This window comes from Rana temporaria, chromosome 9 (genome assembly GCF_905171775.1).
Source record: "Rana temporaria chromosome 9, aRanTem1.1, whole genome shotgun sequence".
NCBI classification, from domain to species: Eukaryota; Metazoa; Chordata; class Amphibia; order Anura; family Ranidae; genus Rana; species Rana temporaria.
The window spans coordinates 110,125,923-110,147,970 of NC_053497.1; the positions used below are offsets into that span (position 1 = coordinate 110,125,923).

General features: G+C 43.2%; 1 protein-coding gene across 1 annotated transcript in view; it reads left to right on the plus strand.

Moving 5' to 3' along the window:
• The window catches only part of NOTCH1 (notch receptor 1), an 84,061-nt gene extending 64,832 nt beyond the window's left edge, over nucleotides 1-19,229 (plus strand). Inside the window, exons 17-34 of the mRNA XM_040324109.1 lie at nucleotides 213-365; nucleotides 1,025-1,253; nucleotides 1,882-2,083; nucleotides 2,208-2,361; nucleotides 2,864-3,048; nucleotides 3,163-3,295; nucleotides 3,551-3,808; nucleotides 3,898-4,010; nucleotides 5,289-5,857; nucleotides 6,101-6,520; nucleotides 8,327-8,475; nucleotides 9,061-9,280; nucleotides 9,587-9,677; nucleotides 10,469-10,634; nucleotides 10,847-11,145; nucleotides 12,389-12,536; nucleotides 12,652-12,749; nucleotides 17,684-19,229. Of these exons, the coding sequence (XP_040180043.1) occupies nucleotides 213-365; nucleotides 1,025-1,253; nucleotides 1,882-2,083; nucleotides 2,208-2,361; nucleotides 2,864-3,048; nucleotides 3,163-3,295; nucleotides 3,551-3,808; nucleotides 3,898-4,010; nucleotides 5,289-5,857; nucleotides 6,101-6,520; nucleotides 8,327-8,475; nucleotides 9,061-9,280; nucleotides 9,587-9,677; nucleotides 10,469-10,634; nucleotides 10,847-11,145; nucleotides 12,389-12,536; nucleotides 12,652-12,749; nucleotides 17,684-19,072 (4,976 nt within the window). The 3' untranslated portion in view covers nucleotides 19,073-19,229. The remainder of the gene's footprint in view (nucleotides 1-212; nucleotides 366-1,024; nucleotides 1,254-1,881; nucleotides 2,084-2,207; nucleotides 2,362-2,863; nucleotides 3,049-3,162; nucleotides 3,296-3,550; nucleotides 3,809-3,897; nucleotides 4,011-5,288; nucleotides 5,858-6,100; nucleotides 6,521-8,326; nucleotides 8,476-9,060; nucleotides 9,281-9,586; nucleotides 9,678-10,468; nucleotides 10,635-10,846; nucleotides 11,146-12,388; nucleotides 12,537-12,651; nucleotides 12,750-17,683) is intronic.
• Nucleotides 19,230-22,048: the final 2,819 nt, after the last annotated feature.

Sequence of the window (22,048 nt, forward strand, 5' to 3'; positions counted from 1 at the left end):
CCAACATGAGCTCGCTTATAGCATGTGTAGTGTGGTCCTTTTTAGATGATCGTTTAATTTGTTATTATTCATAGACCTAGATATTTGGATGGAAAGTCTTGCAGTTCTATTAATCTTCCACCTGCAACCCAAAATATTAAAACTCTTTAATGCCAAAATCAAAATGTACACTTCTTTTCCTCTTTGTAAATCAGTCCATCTTCTCCCCCAAGGGCAAACCTGTGAGATTGACATCAATGAATGTGTGAAAAACCCTTGCCGAAACGGTGCTTTGTGCCAGAACACTAACGGAAGCTACAAATGCAACTGTAAACCCGGTTACACCGGCAGGAACTGCGAGACAGACATCAACGACTGTTTGCCAAGTGAGTGTCACTTGATTAGTTCAAAAATGAAATTGTTCTGTTACCCTTTAGGAGAATTCTGTTGATGTTTCTAGACGATACACCCATTTACCCCACGCACCTTTTTGTTCCAATTTAGAGCATGTTCCAGCATTGTTTTCTTTTGCCTTGTTTCGGTAGGGAGAAACGGCTCTTTTTACTCCCTGTGACATCATTACAGGGCTTGCAAAATTCTGGTAGGAGCATCTGCTGGGTGTTCGATCCCTAGGAGTGTTCCCTACACACTATGCATGGGCAGATTCTTGGGAGACGGGGCAACAGTATTGTATTTTCTGCCAAGCAGTCAATATATGCAAGTGGAGGAGGAAATGAGGGGTTGGGGCATAGGTAAGGTTCTGTAGCCCATAAGGTAGGGCTGAGAGCAATGGTTGGAATTGCAGTGCAACAGAGGCAGTGTCTTGTAAGCCCAAATGCTAAATTGGTAGCACACCGAATTTCTGGCAGATCAACCCATATTTTTATGTACTTATAATCTTTCACTGGGGCATGAGGGGGTCTGCATGTATTGCATAGATGTATTGAATATTTAAATCGTTTTTTGTGCCCTGACATACACTTTATTTTTTTGCTTTTGTGGCGTTTTGCATCTCATCTTCATTATTCATGTATCCAATTTTTAGATCCCTGCCACAACGGAGGTTCCTGCACTGATGGTGTTAACGACTTTTTCTGCAACTGTTTGCCGGGCTTCCGTGGTCTAAAATGTAACGAGGACATTAATGAGTGCGCTAGCAACCCATGCAAAAATGGTGCCAACTGCACGGACTGTGTCAACAGCTACACTTGTACGTGTCCATCTGGATTTAGTGGCATCCACTGTGAAATCAACACACCTGATTGCACGGAAAGGTACCACTCTCTTTGACATTATTATTGGTTGTGAGTTTTCAGTAGAAATTATAGATTATTTTAGTGGTCTTTCTGTAGATGCTTCCAATTTGGCCACCAAGATGATCTATAACCACTGTCTTTTTTATTTTTTAATTTATATAGAATTTGTCATTTAACTCTACTAGCAGATGTATACTTATTCAAAGGCAGGAAGGATCATAATTTCCTGAATTTTTCATATCTACCTGTCAGGTTCACACAGTTGCAAAAAGGCCTTGAATTTAGTTTGAACTGCCCCGTGGGTGGGCTTACAGCCAAATAATAGTTAACAGCTGAGAGGGCAGGTTAGAAAACTGAGGAACAGATGACAAATTCAGTTTTGGTAGGCATGATGATTATTTTTTTTTATTTTTTTTATAATGTATACCAGGTGGTAGGCTTCCTAGAAGCAAACAACATACAGTTTAAGCGGGATTATTTTAAGACATGGTGCCTAAATCTGCATTTGTAGCGTTAAAATAGACTCAAGAACTCAAGGGTTTAACTCTCTAGTAACCACCAAACATGGAAGTATCAGATTTATTGCGTGTGACTTTATAAATAACTTGTGAATAAAATTATGCAAAACTTTGCTTCCTATTTCCAGCTCATGCTTCAATGGTGGCACTTGTATTGATGGCATCAACACATTCACCTGCCGCTGCCCGCCTGGCTTTACCGGGATCTACTGCCAACACGATATAAATGAGTGTGACTCCAAACCCTGCATGAATGGGGGAACATGCCAGGACAGCTATGGCACCTACAAGTGCACCTGCCCTCAGGGGTATACTGGGCTAAATTGCCAGGTACGTATGGAACCCCTTGTTTAACCATGTGGACAAAGATTCTAAACCCAGAAAAGTTATCAACTTTATGTGTTTTTGAGTTATTTGCACCAACAGCAATGGGTTTCGTTTAAACTTTCAACAGAATTTGGTTCGTTGGTGTGACTCCTCGCCCTGTAAAAATGGAGGAAAATGCTGGCAGACGAATAATCTGTATCGATGTGAATGCAACAGTGGCTGGACTGGACTGTATTGCGACGTGCCCAATGTCTCGTGCGAGGTTGCTGCCCTACAGCAAAGTGAGTTGGGGACCTAGTAGTGGCATAAGTTTAAAAGCCGAACTCCAGGGGAAAATGTTTTTGGTAATTTTTCTATAGCCTGTGGAAGGTCTGGAGCCTCAGTTGTTTGTATTGCTGTGTGTCCCATTTGGGAAGATATTTCCTTAGTTTTTGGCTCAGATGGCGGGGTGTCACAAAGAGAGAAATAAATAGGATATCTTTCTGATGGGGTTAGATGCAGCAACAAAACACATTGGGGTTTTATTGTTGTATGTGTCCTTTCTGTTCAGGTGGTATCCATGATTTCTCTTTTCTTGTTATGGTGTCACCCAGACTAGAAGCAAGGAGAAATCCTCCAAGTGAGGTCACAACAATAGAATTGAGAGAGGTTCTGACTCTTCCCTACTATATCAAAAATTTAGAAAAAAAATGGGATTTGAGCTGGGCCTTAATAATGAATTCAGTAGGGTGGTTTCTCTATCCACAGCATTCCCACTAATATGAACATTTTTGTTTCTTTTAGAGGTTGATGTTAACAATCTGTGCCGCAATTCCGGATCATGTAGGGACACTGGGAATACTCATTACTGCTTATGCCAGCCTGGTTATACAGGAAGTTACTGTGAGGAACAGGTGGACGAATGTTCTCCCAATCCATGCCAGAACGGAGCTACATGTACGGACTACCTAGGAGGCTACTCCTGTGAGGTATGCTATCTCTTTGATTTCTTACCAGCAATACAAAACTTGATTCCTAACATGTCAGGGGTTATTAGAGCAGACTGAATGATACCAATTACATATTTGTTTTCCCTCTTCTAGTGTGAAGCCGGATATCATGGTGTTAACTGCTCAGAGGAGATCAATGAATGTCACTCTCACCCTTGCCAGAATGGAGGAACTTGCATTGATCTTATCAACACTTACAAATGCTCCTGTCCCAGAGGAACACAGGGTGAGTCAGGAAAAGATCCCTTTTGAAATTCATTTTGATTAATAAATGTATTTTTGGATGTCCTCTGTCAATAGAATATTACTTTCTTCCACGTTTACTGAAAACTGCATTCAAGAAGTGTTCTGTTGCTAATAGTAGGGGGGGAAACATATTTGCTTGCAAAGAGTACCAGTTATTCTGATTTATTGACAATAAAAACTACACAGATGACTTCCGCATTTCATAAAGTATTTTTTGATTTTTTTCTTTTTCCAGGTGTTCATTGTGAAATTAACATAGATGACTGCAATCCATTTTATGAAGGACCAAACCATGAGCCTAAATGTTTCAATGGTGGCAAATGCGTTGACCGGGTAGGTAGCTACCACTGTAACTGCCTGCCAGGTTTTGTCGGAGAGCGATGTGAAGGAGATGTAAATGAGTGCCTGTCTAACCCTTGTGATGTCCGCGGAACGCAGAACTGCGTGCAGCTCATTAATGACTACCGATGTGAATGCAGGCAGGGGTTCACAGGTAAGACACCACACTTGTGCATTTTGTGACCCTTTTTTGTGCAGTTGATTTGGGTTTTTGAGCTCAGTGTTTATTTACTATTCACCTAGGGAGACGCTGCGAGTCGCTGCTTGATGGATGCAAAACTAAACCCTGTAGAAACGGAGGAACCTGCTCTATCGCCAGCAATATGGAACGTGGTTTTATCTGCAAGTGTCCACCGGTAAGTATAATTGGGTTTAGTGTGTGAAATCTATAAATGGGCTAAATCTAGGTGGGGATTAATTCATTCTCATTTCTTAAATCCTGGAGCACATTATCCAATGTTATAGTCACACAGGAAACATTTCTTCTACTTTCGTGACTTGTTTACTTGGGGGATATTGTTTATCAAAGTATGCAACTGTGTCTCATTTCCCTTGGCCAATCAAGCAAAACAGGAGAACCTATTTAATTTTTTCACATAGTTAATTTAAATCAAAAGCGAGGTGTATATACGCTTAAAAAAAAAAAACAGCAGGTTGAACAAAAAAAAAACTCGGATCCCTGCATCAACACAAGCAATGTGAATGCAGGGATCTCTCCCGCTGTTTCTTTGTATTCTGACAGCGAGGACTTCCCACTCACCAGAATAAACTGGACAGCAGCCCTTGGCTGCAAGTGCTAATTGAATGCTGGTTTTCCAGCATGACCATTCAACGGAAACCAATTCTTAGACCAGCTTCTGTTAAACGGACAACGGTGAACCGGCTAAATTTTGGTACATGCGTACCCAAGTTTATGATAATTGCAGTAATTTGTCTGTAAAGGTAAAAATGAACCCAACTGGCATATGAGGCCAAAGGTTGCCTTGCTAAATTTAACAGAATCTGAGGGGACTGGGTGTCACGTTTCAGTTCTTGTGAGCAGGCTTCTACAATCTAATCATATTGCCCACCAGGGGAGGGCTGGCAGCCTTAGGCCTGGGGGGCAAGTCCAGTCAAGTGGCCCATTGAACCGTTTTTTCCTGAAACTTCCCTCTTAAAGTTAGGGTGCGTGTTATATGCAGATAAATATGGTGTGTATAATAATAATATATATATATATATATATATATATATATATATAATGTGTATGTATGTATTTATTTTTTGTACTCTGAGGCTCTGGATAACTAAGGAAAGGCAATAGAAGGAAAGTTGAAAAGTGACCCGGGGTGTGCCATGGTCACGAGGGCAGTATGCCTAAAAGGGGGCATACCAAATAAGTAATTTGAAATGAGGAAGAAGTAAAAAAATAAAAATAAAGGGAGCAGGTGGGTGGGCTAACACAAGCAGAAGCGCAGACAACAAGGGAAGATTAAGGGCTTTTTAAGGCGATACTCCTCCCACAAATTCCCGCCTAACTCAGATATAGATAAATAGGTGTATAGAGAGAGAGAAAGCGATCCTGTATAATAATGCAAAGTCTGCACTTTCTTTTTAAATTAATTAAACCTGTTTATTGAATGTCTTTTCTGCAGGGATTTGATGGCGCTACTTGTGAATATGACACTCGCATGTGCGGAAACCTGCAGTGTCTGAATGGTGGAACCTGTATATCTACTCCAAAAAGCCCCAAATGTTTATGTGCTGAAGGGTTTACTGGTCTGGAGTGCCAACACACAGTCGGCAGTTCTTGTAGTCAAAACGCTTGCTATAACGGTGGCACATGCAAGTCGCTTCCCCAGGAGCCGTTTTATCAGTGTATCTGTCCCAGGCATTTTAACGGTCTCTTCTGCCACATCCTGAACTACGGATTTGAAGGTGGTCCAGGCCAGGACATCATCCCACCCAAAATCAGTGAGAAGTGTGAGAGTGACTGGTGCGCTGCCCAAGCCGGGAACAAGATCTGCAATGCTGAGTGTAACAGTAATGCCTGTGGATGGGACGGAGGAGACTGCTCCCTTGACTTTAATGACCCGTGGAAGAACTGCTCGCAGGCACTGCAGTGCTGGAAGTACTTTAACGATGACAAATGCGACTCGCAGTGCAACAATGCAGGCTGCCTCTATGATGGCTTTGACTGCCAGAAATTTGAAGTCCAGTGCAAGTAAGTAGATTATAAAAGTAAATGATAACCTATTGTAAATGAAAAAGTTATGCTTAGAAATCTTAAAACCGGCTCTAGCCATGTATTCTAGTAAGATTGCATTAAAGCGAAACTCCATAGGTAAAAATCAGGTATTCATAAGCAATGTTTCACATTTATCTCACATGGTACAAAATGTTTGTTTTGTCTTAAATTTGGAAAAGACATTTTCTTATTGTGTTTCCTTTCTCTCTTTTTCTCTAGTCCTCTTTATGACCAATACTGCAAAGACCATTTCCAGGATGGGCACTGTGATCAAGGCTGCAACAATGCTGAGTGCGAATGGGATGGTTTGGATTGCGCCAATAACATGCCTGAGAAATTAGCGGATGGCACCTTGGTTGTTGTGGTCCTGATGACTCCAGAGCAGCTGAAAAACAACTCTTTTAATTTCCTCAGAGAGCTAAGTCGAATTCTGCACACCAATGTTGTTTTACAGAAGAATGAAAATGGTGATTTAAAGATCTTTCCATACTATGGAAACAAGGAGGAGCTTAAGAAACATCACATTAAACGGTCTGTGCCAGAATGGTCTGAGGCCCCCAGCGCCTTATTCAGCAGTTTGAAGGATTCCTTGATCCCCGGACGATATAGGAGAGAACTGGACCAGCTAGAAGTAAAAGGGTAAAACCTTATTTTTTTTTATTAATCTTTTTTTTTTTGCATTTTTTGTTTTATCAAATATGCTATTTCGACAAGGGTTTTTCACATGTTAATTGAATATCAATCAAACATCCACAGTAGTGAGATTTCCATAGAGTGGTTTGTCTTTTTTCCTCCCACAATGGTAAGATTTTTCCACATTAGTGTGCCGGAACTCCCCCTACCATGATGGAATTGTCCCTCCGTAGCTTGTGTCTCCACCCCTCTCAAAATTGTGGGACGCCCCTGCAGTAGTTTGTGCCTCTGACCCTCCCACAATAATGAAACTTTCCTGCATTTGTCTGGGTCTGTACTCCTCACAGATTTCCTTACAGTAGTTTGTGTGTCTACTCCTAGAAGATTTCCCTGCACTTTTTCTTCACCCCTCCCACAATGGTGGGATTTCCCTGCTATAGGTGTGTCTGATTCTCCTGCAGTGATTTGGCAGGGTCGTGTGTGTGTCTCTGCCCCTCCCACAATGGTGAGATTTCCCTGCCATAGTTGTGTGTCTGATTCTCCTGCAGTGATTTCGCAGAGTCATGCATGTCTCAGCCCCTCCCACAATGGTGAGATTTCCCTGCCATAGTTGTGTGTCTGATTCTCCTGCAGTGATTTCGCAGAGTCATGCATGTCTCAGCCCCTCCCACAATGGTGAGATTTCCCTGCTATAGGTGTGTCTGATTCTCCTACAGTGATTTTGCAGAGTCTAGCGTGTCTTTGCCCCTCCCACAATGGTGAGATTTCCCTGCTATAGGTGTGTCTGATTCTCCTGCAGTGATTTCGCAGAGTCTAGCGTGTCCCTGCCCCTCCCACAATGGTGAGATTTCCCTGCTATAGGTGTCTCTGATTTTTCCTGCAGTGATTTCGCAGAGTCTAGCGTGTCTCTGCCCCTCCCACAATGGTGATATTTCCCTGCTATAGGTGTGTCTGATTCTCCTGCAGTGATTTCGCAGAGTCTAGCGTGTCCCTGCCCCTCCCACAATGGTGAGATTTCCCTGCTATAGGTGTCTCTGATTTTTCCTGCAGTGATTCTGCACAGGAGTCTGTCTCTGCCACTCCCACAATGGTGAGATTTTCTTGTCATAGTTGTCTGATTCTCCTGCATTGCTTCCCCACAGTAGTTTGTCTCTGCCCCTCCCACAATAGTGAGATTTTCCCAGAGTAATTTGTCTCATGCTTCTCCTACAATGCTAAAATTTCATAGCCTAATGCCGCGTACACACAGTCTAAAAATTTCCGACAACAAATGTTCTATGTGAGCTTGTTGTCGGAAAATCAGACCGTGTATTTGCTCCATTGGACATTTTCTGTCGGAATTTCTGACAACAAATGTTTGAGAACTGGTTCTCAAATTTTCTGACAACAAAAGATGTCGGAAATTCCGATCGTGTGTACACAATTCCGAAACACAAAATTCCATGCATGCTCTGAATCAAGCAGAAGAGCCGCACTGCTTATTGAACTTAACTTTTCTCGGCTCGTCGAACGCTACCGCGTTCTTGACGTTCTAAATTTCCGACAACATTTGTGTGTATGCAAGACAAGTTGTAGCCAACATCCGTCTGAAGAAAATTCACTGTTTTCTTGTCGGAATGTCCGATTGTGTGTACGCGGCATAACGGTGGAGTTGGGAAGGACTGGGATTACTGGTGGAGACCTTTCCCCAGTGTAAACATGACACTAGAAACCTGACTGCTGTTCTTAGCCTGTCTAATACTATAAAAAAGTGTATGTCTTAGAATTAGAAACCGCTATGTGTGAATAACCCTTTTCCTTTTTTCTTAACAGGTCAATTGTATACTTGGAAATCGATAATCGCCAATGTTTCCAGGCTTCATCCCAGTGCTTTAACAGCGCAACAGACGTAGCAGCTTTCCTTGGGGCGCTGGCCTCTCTTGGGAATCTAGACATCCCGTATAAGATCGAAGCTGTAAAAAGTAAGTGGGATGCCAAAATAGATAAGAACATATTTCATACTCTTTAAAATCTAATGACCTAAAATACCAAAACGTATTTTTTTTTCATCCAGCCGAGTAAATCGTATACCTTTTTGTTATGTTTCCTTTTTTTTATTTTTTTTTGGCTTCCCTAGATTTATATCAGGATCATTAATGCTTTAAGGGTGGGGGGGAGGAGAAGAGAGAAAAATTGATCAATCGCATACATGAGGTGGTGGAAACGGTATCTCTAAAATCCCACTTAAATCCTCTGACTTAACAGCTCAATGAGAGCGCAGTGATATGAAGTTCATTAATCCGTTTTCTTAAAGGAGTAAAGCAAACCTGTCTCTTGATACTGCCTGCTGGGGCAAAAGAGAATTTTAACAGTAATTTGCAATTCTGATGAGTAAGAGAAAATAACATTATTTTTAGTTTTTTTTTCTTCTGAAGTACTCCTTCCTTCCTTTTTTTTTTTTTTTTTCTTTTTTTTATTAACAAATTCCCCCTTCATTTTCCTTGTGTCTGCGGTGTGAAATGCAGCTTTAATGTCTGTCTTACCAAGTCTGTCCTGTTTTCCTTCAGGTGAAACTGGACCTCCGCCACCCACCTCTCCACTGTATCCTGGTTTGGTTGTTGGAGCCGTCGCTCTCCTGCTGATCTTCCTTGTGGCCGGGGTCATCGTGAACAAGAAGAGACGGAGAGAGCACGGGCACCTCTGGTTCCCTGAGGGGTACGCAGTGAAAGAGTCAAACAAGACAAAGAAACGGAGAGAGCCCCTTGGGGAAGATTCTGTGGGCTTAAAGTAAGTGAGAACTATATATTTTTTTTTTTTTAACAAAAGGGTGGGGAGAGGTGACATTGGGGGGGGGGGGATGTTTTGTTGTCATATCCCTACAATTACATAGCCCCGATCTGGGGGACCAACATATCCAAATTTCACCCAGATCGGTCCAGGGGTTCTTAAAAAAACAAACAGAACCTATGAGAAAATACAGAATAAAGTCTATTTTCTTCACAGTTATCATTTAGAATTTGTTTATTCTGTTGCTTAATCTGTTAATGCGACCACAGCATGTTGTCTAATTTGTCCCCCCCTTGAACATTAAAGGCCTTTGAAGAATAGTGCAGATGGTTCCCTGATGGATGACAATCAGAATGAGTGGGGTGATGAAGAAACGTTGGACAGCAAGAGATTCAGAGTAAGTGTTTTTAACTTCTGCAGATTGTTCAAATCGATACTATGTTTAGATTTACACACGTTCAGAGTTCAGTTAAACACAAAGCAGCTGTTTTCAGTCTTTGCATGATTGTTGGCTAGTTAAATTGCATATTAGCTGTACGAATTACTCGGCAACCTTCAGTAGTAAGATCTGCTTGTCATAAATCTGCTCAACCACTGTGACCAACCATGTTGGTGTCACCCTCTCCTGATGGATTCTCTGTAATATAGAACACATTTTATAAGTGAGGAGCAACAACAGTGTGAGACCTTTTTCATGGGGGGGGGGGGGGGTGTCGGAGACATAAACTACTGCAGGAAAAATCCCCCCCATTGTGGGAGGGGCAGAAACACAAACTACTAAAGGGGAACCCTAGCATTGTTGGAGGGGCAGAGGCACAAACTACTTAAAGGGAACCTTGCGATTGCTGGTGGGGCAGGGACATAGGCTTTTGCAGAGAAATGTTGACATTGTAAGAGTGGCGCAAACACAAAGTGCATAGGAAAATATCCCAATTGTGGGAGGGGGAAAAGATACAAACTACTATGGGGGAATCCCAAATCTCACCATTAAGGCAGAGCCAAAGACCCAAACTGCCACAGGGAAATATTGCCATTGGAGTTTTTAAGAGTTGGAACAACCTGAAGTTTCAACACAGCAGTTTTCACTTACAAGCATTATTCTAGCTTTGAGTGTAGTTGACCTTTAAATTATTGCTAGCATTCTGGTAATGTGATGTCCTTTTAACCCGTGTTTTTTGTTCTGCTAAGTTTGAAGATCAAGTGATGCTTCCTGACGTCGGTGATCAAACTGATCACAGACAGTGGACCCAACAACATCTAGATGCAGCTGACCTCCGAGCACCTTCCATGGCACCCACACCGCCACAGGGGGAAATTGATGCTGACTGTATGGACGTCAATGTACGCGGACCAGGTATGATGACCATTCAGACCATTCTTTCCTCTATATAGTATAAGGGTTACCAGACCAAAGTAATAGCTTTGGTAGTCATTTTGCCTTTTTGGCTATTCGCATTGGTCCATTGCATGGCATACAGTTTTATGTAACAGTCCTATGGATGAAATGTGAAGATATGAATTCTGGCATCAATCTAATAGGTAACTGTGTTTGTTAACCCATTTCAGATGGTTTCACACCACTCATGATAGCAGCATGCAGTGGAGGAGGCTTGGAAACTGGCAACAGCGAAGAGGATGAAGATGCCTCTGGCCAAATGATCTCGGACTTTATTGGACAGGGCGCTAGCTTACATAGCCAAACTGATCGCACCGGGGAAACGGCACTCCACCTGGCCGCCCGATATGCCCGAGCAGACGCTGCCAAACGATTACTGGAATCCAGTGCAGATGCCAATGTCCAAGATAACATGGGGCGAACTCCTCTTCATGCCGCTGTGGCTGCAGATGCCCAAGGCGTATTTCAGGTAGATAATTCTATTATATTTCATAATGGCTGGTTTATTGTTTGGATTAAAGGAAAGGTGTACTTTTGTGAGTGCAATTTTTAAGCTGCAATTGTCATATTGAACTAGGACTATTTAAAATTGACCTTTTAATGTGATTTTGCTATGGCCATGTTTTCATGCTGCTCTCTCATGTTGAGATCTGTAGAGTCTCTCCGTGTATATGGGGAGTTAGCGCTGCAACCCTGTTAATCGATGACAATAAATATGGAAGGCCTGTTGTCGGTAGTCACTCTAATTAGACTGGTAGACCTGCAGGGTGAACAACAGTAAGGTGCAATCACTGTGTAGCTCTCCAAGGTTTTAACTTGTACAGTAAAACCTTGTAATCCAAAGCACGTACTGTATATCAAAGCAAATTTCCCCATAAGAAATAATGGAAATTCAAATGATTCGTTCCAACTATTTATTCATCGGTCTTTCAGTTTATATTATATATAAAAAGATTATAGCAATGTGATAGGTTGTGTAACCATAAAACTACCATACAATGTCCATCCACAAATGGAAGCCTCCACAATTTGGAAGCAAAATCCATCAGGAGCTACAGGAGTATAAAACAGAAGAGAGGCACCTCCAAGTGTAGCAATATGTTTCTAAATGTTTTACCTTCATTAAATGTAACCATATTGCTACATTTGGAGGCGCCTCTCTTCTCTTTTATACTCAGTTGTGACATGATGCTACTTGTACATCAAGACATCGCTTGTATATCAAAGTCAAAATGTATTAAACAATTTAGCTTGTCTTGCAAAATGCTCTCAAACAAAGTTACTCTCAAACCAAGGTTTTTACTGTGTATGTCTTTTTTTTTTATGTTCACGTATAACTACAAACAATTTTTTTTCTCTACGATAAGACTTTTTACATGAAGCTATGCATATTCTTATGTCTAATAGGTTTTTCAAAAGTCTAGCATTCTTGTGTAAAGAAAACCTGTAATGAGAGCAGTATGAAGGTTGCCAGTGCTAAATGCCCTCTAAAAACCAAATTTATTGGCTGTATTTGCCCTAATACTTTGAATGGGTGGCCTAGAGCAAGCATGCAACATGGGAAGTCAGGACTTCCAAAAGGGCATACTTGTTTAAGATTTCTGATAAATCCTGAAAGTCAGCATAACAGCCATATGATTGGCATAACTCTTGTGGAATCATTGATATTCAAGTTATTCATTTTTTTTTCGATCTTCCTTTCTGTCGAACAGATTCTTATTCGGAACAGAGCAACAGATCTAGATGCCCGTATGTGTGATGGTACGACGCCATTAATCCTAGCGGCTCGCCTGGCTGTGGAAGGCATGGTTGAAGAACTTATCAACTCTCATGCTGATGTGAATGCAATTGACGAGTTAGGTGAGGACCTGGTGATCTGTGTCCTCTTTCCAGTCTGCAGTACTTGATTTGGTGCATTCTGAGTAATGTTAAAATGTTATTTTATTTATTTAGTTTTTCTTTCAATTTGTTTCAGGAAAATCTGCTTTGCACTGGGCTGCAGCTGTAAATAATGTGGATGCTGCATCAGTCCTGCTGAAAAATGGTGCCAATAAGGACATGCAAAATAATAAGGTATGAAGAAAACCGTGAAAGCTTGCCGTTGGTTGTGAATGGGGTCTGTAGTATATATATATATGTGTGTGTGTGTATATGTGTGTGTGTATATATATATATATATATATATATATATCTCTATGTATGTGTGTGTGTGTATAATATATATAGAGTACACCCCTCACATATTGTGTAAATGTTTTATTATATATTTTCATGTGACAACACTGAAAAATAGACACTTTGCTACAATGTAAAGTAGTGACTCTACAGCTTGTATAACAGTGTGAATTTAATTAATGTCTAAACCGCTGGCAGCAAAAGTGAGTACACCCCTAAGGGAAAATGTCCAAATTGGGCCCAATTAGCCATTTCCCCTCCCTGGTTTCTTGTGACTCGTTACTGTTACAAGGTCTCAAGTGTGAATGGGGAGCAGGTGTGTTAAATTTGGTGTTATCGCTCTCACTCTCTTACTGGTCACTGGAAGTTCAGCATGACACCTCAAGAACTCTGAGGATCTGAAATAAAGAATTGTTGCTCTACATAAAGATGGCCTAGGCTAAAAAAAGATTGCCAAGATCCTGAAACTGAGCTGCAGCATGGTAGCCAAGACCATACAGCGGTTAACAGGACAGGTTCCACTCGGAACAGGCCTCGCCATGGTTGACCAGAGAAGTTGAGTGCACATGCTCAGCATCATATCCAAAGGTTGTCTTTGGGAAATGGACGTATCAGTGCTGCCAGCACTGCTGCAGAGGTTGAAGGTTCGGGGGGTCAGCCTGTCAGTGCTCATTCCATATGCCACACACTGCATCAAATTGGTCGGCATGGCTGTCTTCCTAGAAAGAAGCCTCTTCTAAAGATGATGCACAAGAAAGCCTGCAAACAGTTTGCTGAAGACGAGCAGACTAAGGACATGGTTTATTCAAACCATGTCCTGTGGTCTGATGAGATCAAGATGAATTTATTTGGTTTAGATGGTATCGAGCATGTGTGGCGGCAACCAGGTGGAGAGTACAAAGACAAACGTGTCTTGCCTACAGTCAAGCATGGTGGTTGGAGTGTCATGGTCTTGGGGCTGCATGAGTGCTGCTGGGACTGGGAAGCTACAGTTCATTGAGAGAACCATGAATGCCAACATGTACAGTGACATACTGAAGCCAAGCATGATCAGCTCCCTTTGGAGACTGGGCCGCAGGCAGTGGCGTCGCTAGGGGGTGGCTACTGGAGTTAAAACCCAGAGTCTCCTACCTAGAGTCTCCAACATGACTAGTTACATTTCAGGCGCACAGTTCTTATCTTTATTCAGCAGTTCCGACAATTGAATCATTGTCCCGACGTACACTTCTATACCAATCTGCCGGGCAATGTAAATGACATATTACATTGCCAGGAACCACAGCACAAGGATTACTCCACAGGGAGAATTTGATTTATTTTTGGGCTCAGACGGAGTAATCCTTGTGCTGCGGTTCCCGGGAATTACATTGTCGGCAGATTGGTAAAGAAGTGGATGTCGGGACAATGATTAAATTGTCGGAACTGCTGAATAAAAATAATAAATATGACCGCGTGCCTGATAATTGACTAGTCCTGTTCCTCCCCCGGCCACCAGTTGAGCAGATGAAGCACAGAGCCCGGTCCAATCTGGATCACCACACAAGGTAAACACTTGAACAAAGGGATTAAACGGCCATTTTGCTTCCTCTGGCCCCCAGCTGAGCAGAATTTTTTTTTTTATAATTGCTACAGACAAGGGTGAGTTGTTTGGGGACCCTTTGCTGCTATGGGCTCTAGCCCCAGATCTTTTATAGACCTAGCAATGCCCCTGGCCGCAGGGCAGTATTCCAACATAATGACCACAAACAACATGCCTCCAAGATGACCACTGCCTTGCTAAAGAAGCTGAGGGTAAAGGTGATGGACTGGCCAAGCATGTCTCCAGACCTAAACCCTATTGAGCATTTGTGGGGCATCCTCAAACGGAAGGCGGAGGAGCGCAAGCTTTCTAACATCCACCAGCTTCGTGATGTCATCACAGAGGAGTAAAAGAGGACTCCAGTCAGTGGCGGAACTACCGCCATAGCGACCCACGCAGGCGCTATGGGGCCCGCAGCCGAGTGGGGCCCGCCGATGGGGAGGCAGATCGGTGCGCTGTGACAGTTACAGAACCGATGCTGTGTTTCTCTCCCTCCTGTCGGCAATATTTCTGTCACAGCGCACCGATCTGCCTCCCTGTTCTAACCACATGTGATCCTCCTATGTCCTATAGGTGCCTGGTCTCCCCCCAGCGCTGCCTGTTTTCCTCTCCCTAAAAGCTGGGAGATTCGTCAGGACACTGTGAGAGCGGGGGAGGGCTTGCCTGTCTTAATGCACAGGCACTTCTGTGAACTGCCCAGGGGTCCTAGGTGCATGGGGGGCCTTTGAAGTTTCCTCCCAGCAGGTTCGGGCAGCAGTGGTAACATCTCCTCACGTTGGCTCTCTTCTGCTACAGTGTACAGGTCAGTTCTGTTATCTGGCTGTGTCTGCAATGCTCTCTCTCCCTGGCATCTTCCTCCCCTCCTCAAACACTATCTGGCTGTCCTGCTCCCTGTCGTCCTCACACAGATCCATTCATCTTTGCCTGTCACACTGCTCCTCTCAGATGCTTGTTATCTCTCCCCCTCCCTTCCCTGACTTTTCCCCTGCGGACACTTTACCTTCACACATGTGTGTGTCCCCCCCCCCCAGGATCTACAAACATTACAAATGTCTGGAACCCCCCCCCCACCTTGCACACCCCCAACACTTTCTTTACTAGGCAATAGAGATCACTCCCTCTCCCCTTCCTGCCAGACAGCCCATTTACTTTTTATACTATGGCTATTTATTACCAGCTGAGAGTATGCCCCATGCCCATCTCTGATTATCCCTCTCCAGTCTCCTTGACAGCGATCTATCTGCCCCATCTCATACCCCCCACCCTTTTTCTCCCCTACCCCATGGTTCTCATTCCCACCCCATTTTTTTTTTTAGGGCTTAAGGAAGAACCCCGAGGTGGAGCATCTTACTACTGCTGCTTGTGTGGGTGAGATGTGTACTGTGTACTGCGCCAATCCCTGCTGACCCTCTTCTCCTATTCATCCCATGTGATTGGCGCAGTACACATCCCTGACCCACACAAGTAGCAGTAGTAAGATGCTCCACCTCGGGATCCTTCTTTAACCCCTGCAAAGCACCAGAAGAGAGCCAGAAACTCTGATGGTGAAGGAAGAGGGGAATTGTCTTTCCTGTTGTATATTTAGCCCAGTTCCCCTGTAAGTTTATAAGTTTTTTTTGTGCTTGTGTATGTTAAAAATGATTTTTGTGGTGTATTGTTAGCAAAAATATTTGTTTTGATTTTTTTTAGGGGGGCCCTGTCAGGTAGGCTGTACGGGGCCCAGTGATTTCTAACAGCAGCCCTGGGCGCTGCGGCAACACAGGGGTGAAAAAATCCTCTACTGTCACTTGTCAATACAGAAGCGCTGCTGTATTTACAAGTGACAGCGCTCTCCTCCCGACAGCCGTTTAGAACCCTCTCTGCTCTACAAAACACATTGTCTATCTATCTCTATGTGAAAGCAGAGAGGGGACGGGGGAAGGGGTGGGGGGTATACACAGACAGGAGCTGCTCCACAAGGGTGACCACATTTCCAAACTACCATTCAGGGACACCCCCCCTCCCAAAAATCAGGTGGGATTTATGATTTCTCCAATCACAAGAGGGGGGCGGGGACTGTGCTCCTCCAGGCATTCCCGGCCAGGGCAAGTACCGTCCGTGAGTAAAGCGGTGATGTGGCGGCCTTTTTTGGGGTCATCAGATTGGCCCGGGAGGCGGCTGTGTCAGTTTCATTCCGGGACACTGTATTGTCCTAGAATGAAGGTGCCCGGGACAGACCTGCAAAATTTGGGACTGTCCCGGGCAATCCGGGACACGTGGTCACCCTATGCTCCACGGACATGCAGTGAGTTACAGCTTCTCTTCTGCAGCCCATCTCTGATGTTAGTTGGGTGACCGGAATGCTCACTACTGAAAGGGGGAAGAAGGGGGGTTGATGCCAGAGGAATGTGTATTGATGGAGGGTGGGCTCCAAACTAATCTGGGAAGTGGAGAGCTCTGTACTTGGGAAGGAGGGTACTTGCATGTGCACAGATCACCCCTAAATCCTGCACACCGTACACAGATCACCCCTAAATTCCCCCATACACAGCTCACCCCTCAATCCTTATACATTTTATATGTAGGTCCACCCGTATGATTTTTCCGTGCGCTTTCAGGGTTGGGGGACTTTTAGTTTTTTTTGGGCGGGGGGGGGGGCGTCATTGAAGGACCCGGCCTTGGGGCGGCAAAGGAAGTAAATCCGGGGGGGGGGGGGGGGCCCATACAACATTTTGCTATGGGGCCCTGTGATTTCTAGTTACGCCCCTGACTCCAGTGGCAACCTGTGAAGCACTGGTGAACTCCATGCCCAAGAGGGTTAAGGCCATGCTGGAAAATAATGGTGGCCACACAAAATATTGACACTTTAGGCCCAATTTGGCCATTTTCACTCTGTTGCCGCCAGTGGTTTTAGATAATTTTTAATGGCTGTGTGTTGAGTTATTTGAGGGGACAGAAAATTTACACTGTTATACAAGCTGTACACTCACTACTTTACATTGTAGCAAAGTGTAATTTCTTCAGTGTTGTCACATTAAAAAAATGTAATAAAATATTTACAAAAATGTGAGGGGGTAATTGGACTGGCCCTTTAATTGCCATTCAACCTATTAACACAGTGCAATTTTTTTTTGTTTTGCGTTTGTTTTCTTGTGACAAAATGGTGTTTTTAAAATAAAATTTTGTTGTAACATTAATACATTTCTGAATACATATAAAGGAAAGACATATCCAGTACAGCCATGTTAGTAATTTTTACTATCCATTTTTTCAGGAGGAGACTCCGTTGTTCCTGGCAGCAAGAGAAGGAAGTTACGAAACTGCTAGGGTGCTGTTGGATCACTTTGCGAATAGAGACATCACTGACCATATGGATAGGCTTCCCCGTGACATCGCCCAGGAACGCATGCATCATGACATTGTCCGGTTACTGGATGAATACAACCTAGTGAGGAGTCCTCAAATGCATAACGGTCCAATGGGCGGTCCAACCTTATCACCTCCCATCTGTTCCCCAAATGGCTATGTTGGCAATATGAAACAAGCGATACAAGGGAAGAAGACTCGAAAGCCTGGCACCAAGGCTCTTGGATGCAAAGATTCCAAAGATATGAAGGCTAGGAGGAAAAAGTCTCAGGATGGGAAAAATGGACTTCTGGATTCAGGAAGCTCTGGGGTGCTATCTCCAGTTGACTCGTTGGAGTCACCGCATGGGTATTTGTCAGATGTTTCTTCTCCTCCTCTGATGACCTCTCCATTTCAACAGTCTCCGTCAATGCCTCTCAACCACCTCACCAATATGTCAGATTCTCACATTGGCCTCAGTCATTTAAATATGACTGCCAAGCAAGAAATGAATGCTGGTTCCAACAGAATGGGTTTTGAGGCTATGGCACCCCGTCTTACTCATCTCGTGTCCAGTCCCAGTGCGGTTCTAAACAGTGGTTCCATGCAGTTTACTGTGGGCAGTGCAACTGCCATGAATGGGCAGTGTGACTGGCTGACAAGGTTGCAGAGTGGGATGGTAAACCAGTATAATCCCATGAGGAGCAACCACCAACAAGCATCGGCTCTTCAGCATGGCCTGATGACGTCTTTGCACAATGGTTTGCCAGCTGCTTTGACGCAAATGATGACCTACCAGGCTATGCCAAACACACGAATGACAAACCAACCTCACCTTCTCCAAGCTCAGCAGATACAACAAATTCAGCAACAGAATTTGCAGCTGCAGCAACAAAGTATGCAACAGCAACACAATCCAAACTCTGCATCCAGCAGTCATATTAGTGCTCCTTTTTGTGGAAGTGATATGACCCAGTCAGAAATGCAGCAGATGACGGGCAATGGCCTACATTCTATAATCCCCCAGGACACACAAATACTGACTGGCTCACTGCCAGCACCTCTCACACAGTCTATGACAACCACTCAGTTCTTAACGCCACCGTCTCAGCACAGTTACTCCTCCCCAATGGACAACTCTCCAAACCACCAGTTACAGGTGCCAGATCACCCATTTCTGACACCGTCTCCTGAGTCACCTGACCAGTGGTCAAGTTCCTCCCCCCATTCCAATATGTCTGATTGGTCAGAAGGAATATCCAGTCCGCCTACAAATATACAATCCCAGCATAATCACATTCCAGAGGCTTTTAAATAAACTGCAAAGACTAAGATCTTAAAGACAGCTTCTTTTTTTTTTACTTGGGCAAATTTAAGACACTGGGATAGACTGAAGGACATTTTTATACAATTTTATATATAAGAGAATTGAACAGTTGCAGCTTTTTTTATTTATTTATGTTCTTTTAATTTGTGACACTGCCCTTTTTTATTTATATATTTTTTCCTTTTTTAATTTGTAAAGAAAATTTAACCTTTTTCTTATTCCATTTTTTTTTAGGATTTTATTATATTCTTGCCTTAAAGTAAAAATAAAATAGAAATTAGATTTGTTTTTGTTTTTTTTGTTTTTTTACTGGGCAGAAATTTAGCAGAGATTCCTGATATAAAAAAAAATGTGGCTATTTATTCTGTATTTTTATCCATGAGTCAAAAACAACATGGCAAAGCAATATTTTGGACATATATACATAAATATATAAAAGAAAAGAGTGTACATGTTTATAAACTGTAAAAAAAAAATGTAACCATGTTTTCTTTGACCTTTGTTTTACCTATGGATTTTTTATCAACTTTTCCAGTATTATGGCAGGTTGTTAAGTAAACTAGAATGTCTTTCAAATATTTTTCCCTTTTTTTTATAAATACAGAATAATAGTTGTCACAAAACACAAACTATTTCTGATTGCATTTTGGACATGCTGCCAAGTAAAAAAAAAAAAAAAAAAAAAAAGAAAACGTTTGCATCAGACAAGTTGGTTTGGAGCCCGAAATACATTGTTTTTTTATTATACTGTAAATTGTAAAGAGCAAAAATAACACAACTTGGGGGGAAAAAAAAGGACTAAAACAGGTTGTGTTTGTCACCTTTTTGAAATGTGTATTATTAATTTGTTTTATGATGGGTGTCATCATTTTCTCGAAGCTCTTGTCCCTCCGATTGGGGCTGGTGCCTCGGCAAGACAAACACAAGACAAGTGGTCTTTGGTACAAGCCTGTGGCATGAGAATTTCTGTACATATCTATGGTAGATTTTGTTTAAAAAATCTTTGTGAATGTCCTGATTTATATCGCTTATCAGGTTGGATGTGCTCAACACCTCTGGATAGAAGGAGGATGCCTAAAACCATTACTCCAACCCAAAGACTTTTTAACCATCAGATGCTAATTTCAGCAAATACTTTATTGGGACCTAAAACTGCGACAAGATCTTCAGTTGTGTCTTTTGCACCGGATAAGTTTAGGACATTGCGTACAAATGCAAATGTTGGCAGCAGTTGTCAATCTCTTCTACACATCTGATGTGATATGTTGATAAGTATCAGGAGGACCAGGGGTCATATTTGTATAAAAGACAAAAAATGTAATTCTAGATTGTAGTGCTGAAAAAAACCCAAATGTATTTACCTGCAAAGTTGTAGTTTGCAAATACAATGTATTTTGTTTTAATATGCTTTGTAAACGGATGTTTGTTATAATAAAAACAATATAAAACAAAATTTTAAGAAATGTATACAGAACTTTGTATTCTAGAAAAGGTATCCAAAGGCTTTCCCATTCCTCATGAATTTACAACTTAATGCCAGTTCACACAGGGGCAAGGATGGACTGGCCATTGGCACTACAGGGAGTTTCCCGGTGGGCCGATGGCTCAGTGGGCCGGCCTCAGTGACAGGGGACCGCCGCCCCCCTCCGCTCCTCTGTCTCTCCCTTCCCGCAGCGCTCACCTGGGGGGAAAACAAGCAGAGGGAGGACCAGAGGAGCAGGGGGGCAACATAGGAGCATGGGGGAGGGGACAGACAGCTGACTCAACAGCTATGGCCTGGGAGTTTCTCCCTTCTGCCTAATCTTCTCCCATAAGGGGGGCACCGAACTGATTCTTTGCCCCGGGTGAAATAATGTCTAGCTTCCCCACTGGTACTGCCTATAAGAGTACCAGTACCAGCTGTTCTACTCTAATAAAGTAGAATGGCTAGTGAAGGGGGAAAGGGGGCTTGGGTGGCCGGGGGGGTGCTGGAGTTATCTGGCCACCATGGGAGAGACCTGTCAAAGTGGGCCAGTCTGGATGAAGTCCAGGGCCAAATTTCTGTCCCAGTCCAGCCCTGCACAGGGGCGACAAGTCGCGCTCCGTTCTGTACTATGGAACCAGGGATGGACTGGCCATAGGGACTACAGGGAGTTTTCTGGTGGGCCGATGGCTCAGTGGGACATTTTTTTAAAACAGATGCTTTACAGGTGCTATTTTTAGCCCAAAAGCGCCTAAAAAACCCTCAGTGTAAAAAGGGGTCCTACACTCACCCCCTCTCTTTTACACTCACTCTTTTTCTTACACTCACCCCCTTCTCTCTCGCTCTCTTTCTCACCCTCTCATGATATACAATAATGGATGTAGGGGCCTTTTGGTGGGCGTGATTTTTCGGGGGGGTGGGGGCAGCATATTATTGAATTAAAGTGGGCCGGTCTGGATGAAGTCCAGGGCCAAATTTTTGTCCCAGTCCAGCCCTGTATGGAACCGTTCTAAAAGGAGTGACTCAAGTCGCTCTGATTTAGAAAAAGGTTCCTGTACGACTTTGGGACGACTTGCATTGACTTCAATACAGAAGTCATTTTGCAAGTCGCCTCTGAAATCGTGTGCAGATCGCCTTGCAAAGTCGCTCGGCATGTCGTGCTGCCCCTGTGTGAACCGGCTCTTAAAGTGGATGTAAACCCGAAAAATGTTATTTTATTTTTTGATGTCACAATGTACAGTATAAGATTTCCTATCATCTGTGCCCAGTCTTGCCACACAGAGTTAATCCAGCTCTGAGCAATCCTCTTTTATTGTTCAGTGAAATAAAACGGACTTACAGAGAAAAACCTTAGTCCGTTCTGCCCCCTTGCTGTGAGTGACAGGTTATTCCCACCCCCACTCCTTTTCTGAAGCCATGTGGTTACTTTTATGGGTATTGACTGGATGTTCGTGATCATAGCAGAATTTAGTGTAAGGAATACACAAGAAAAAATGTATGTTGAC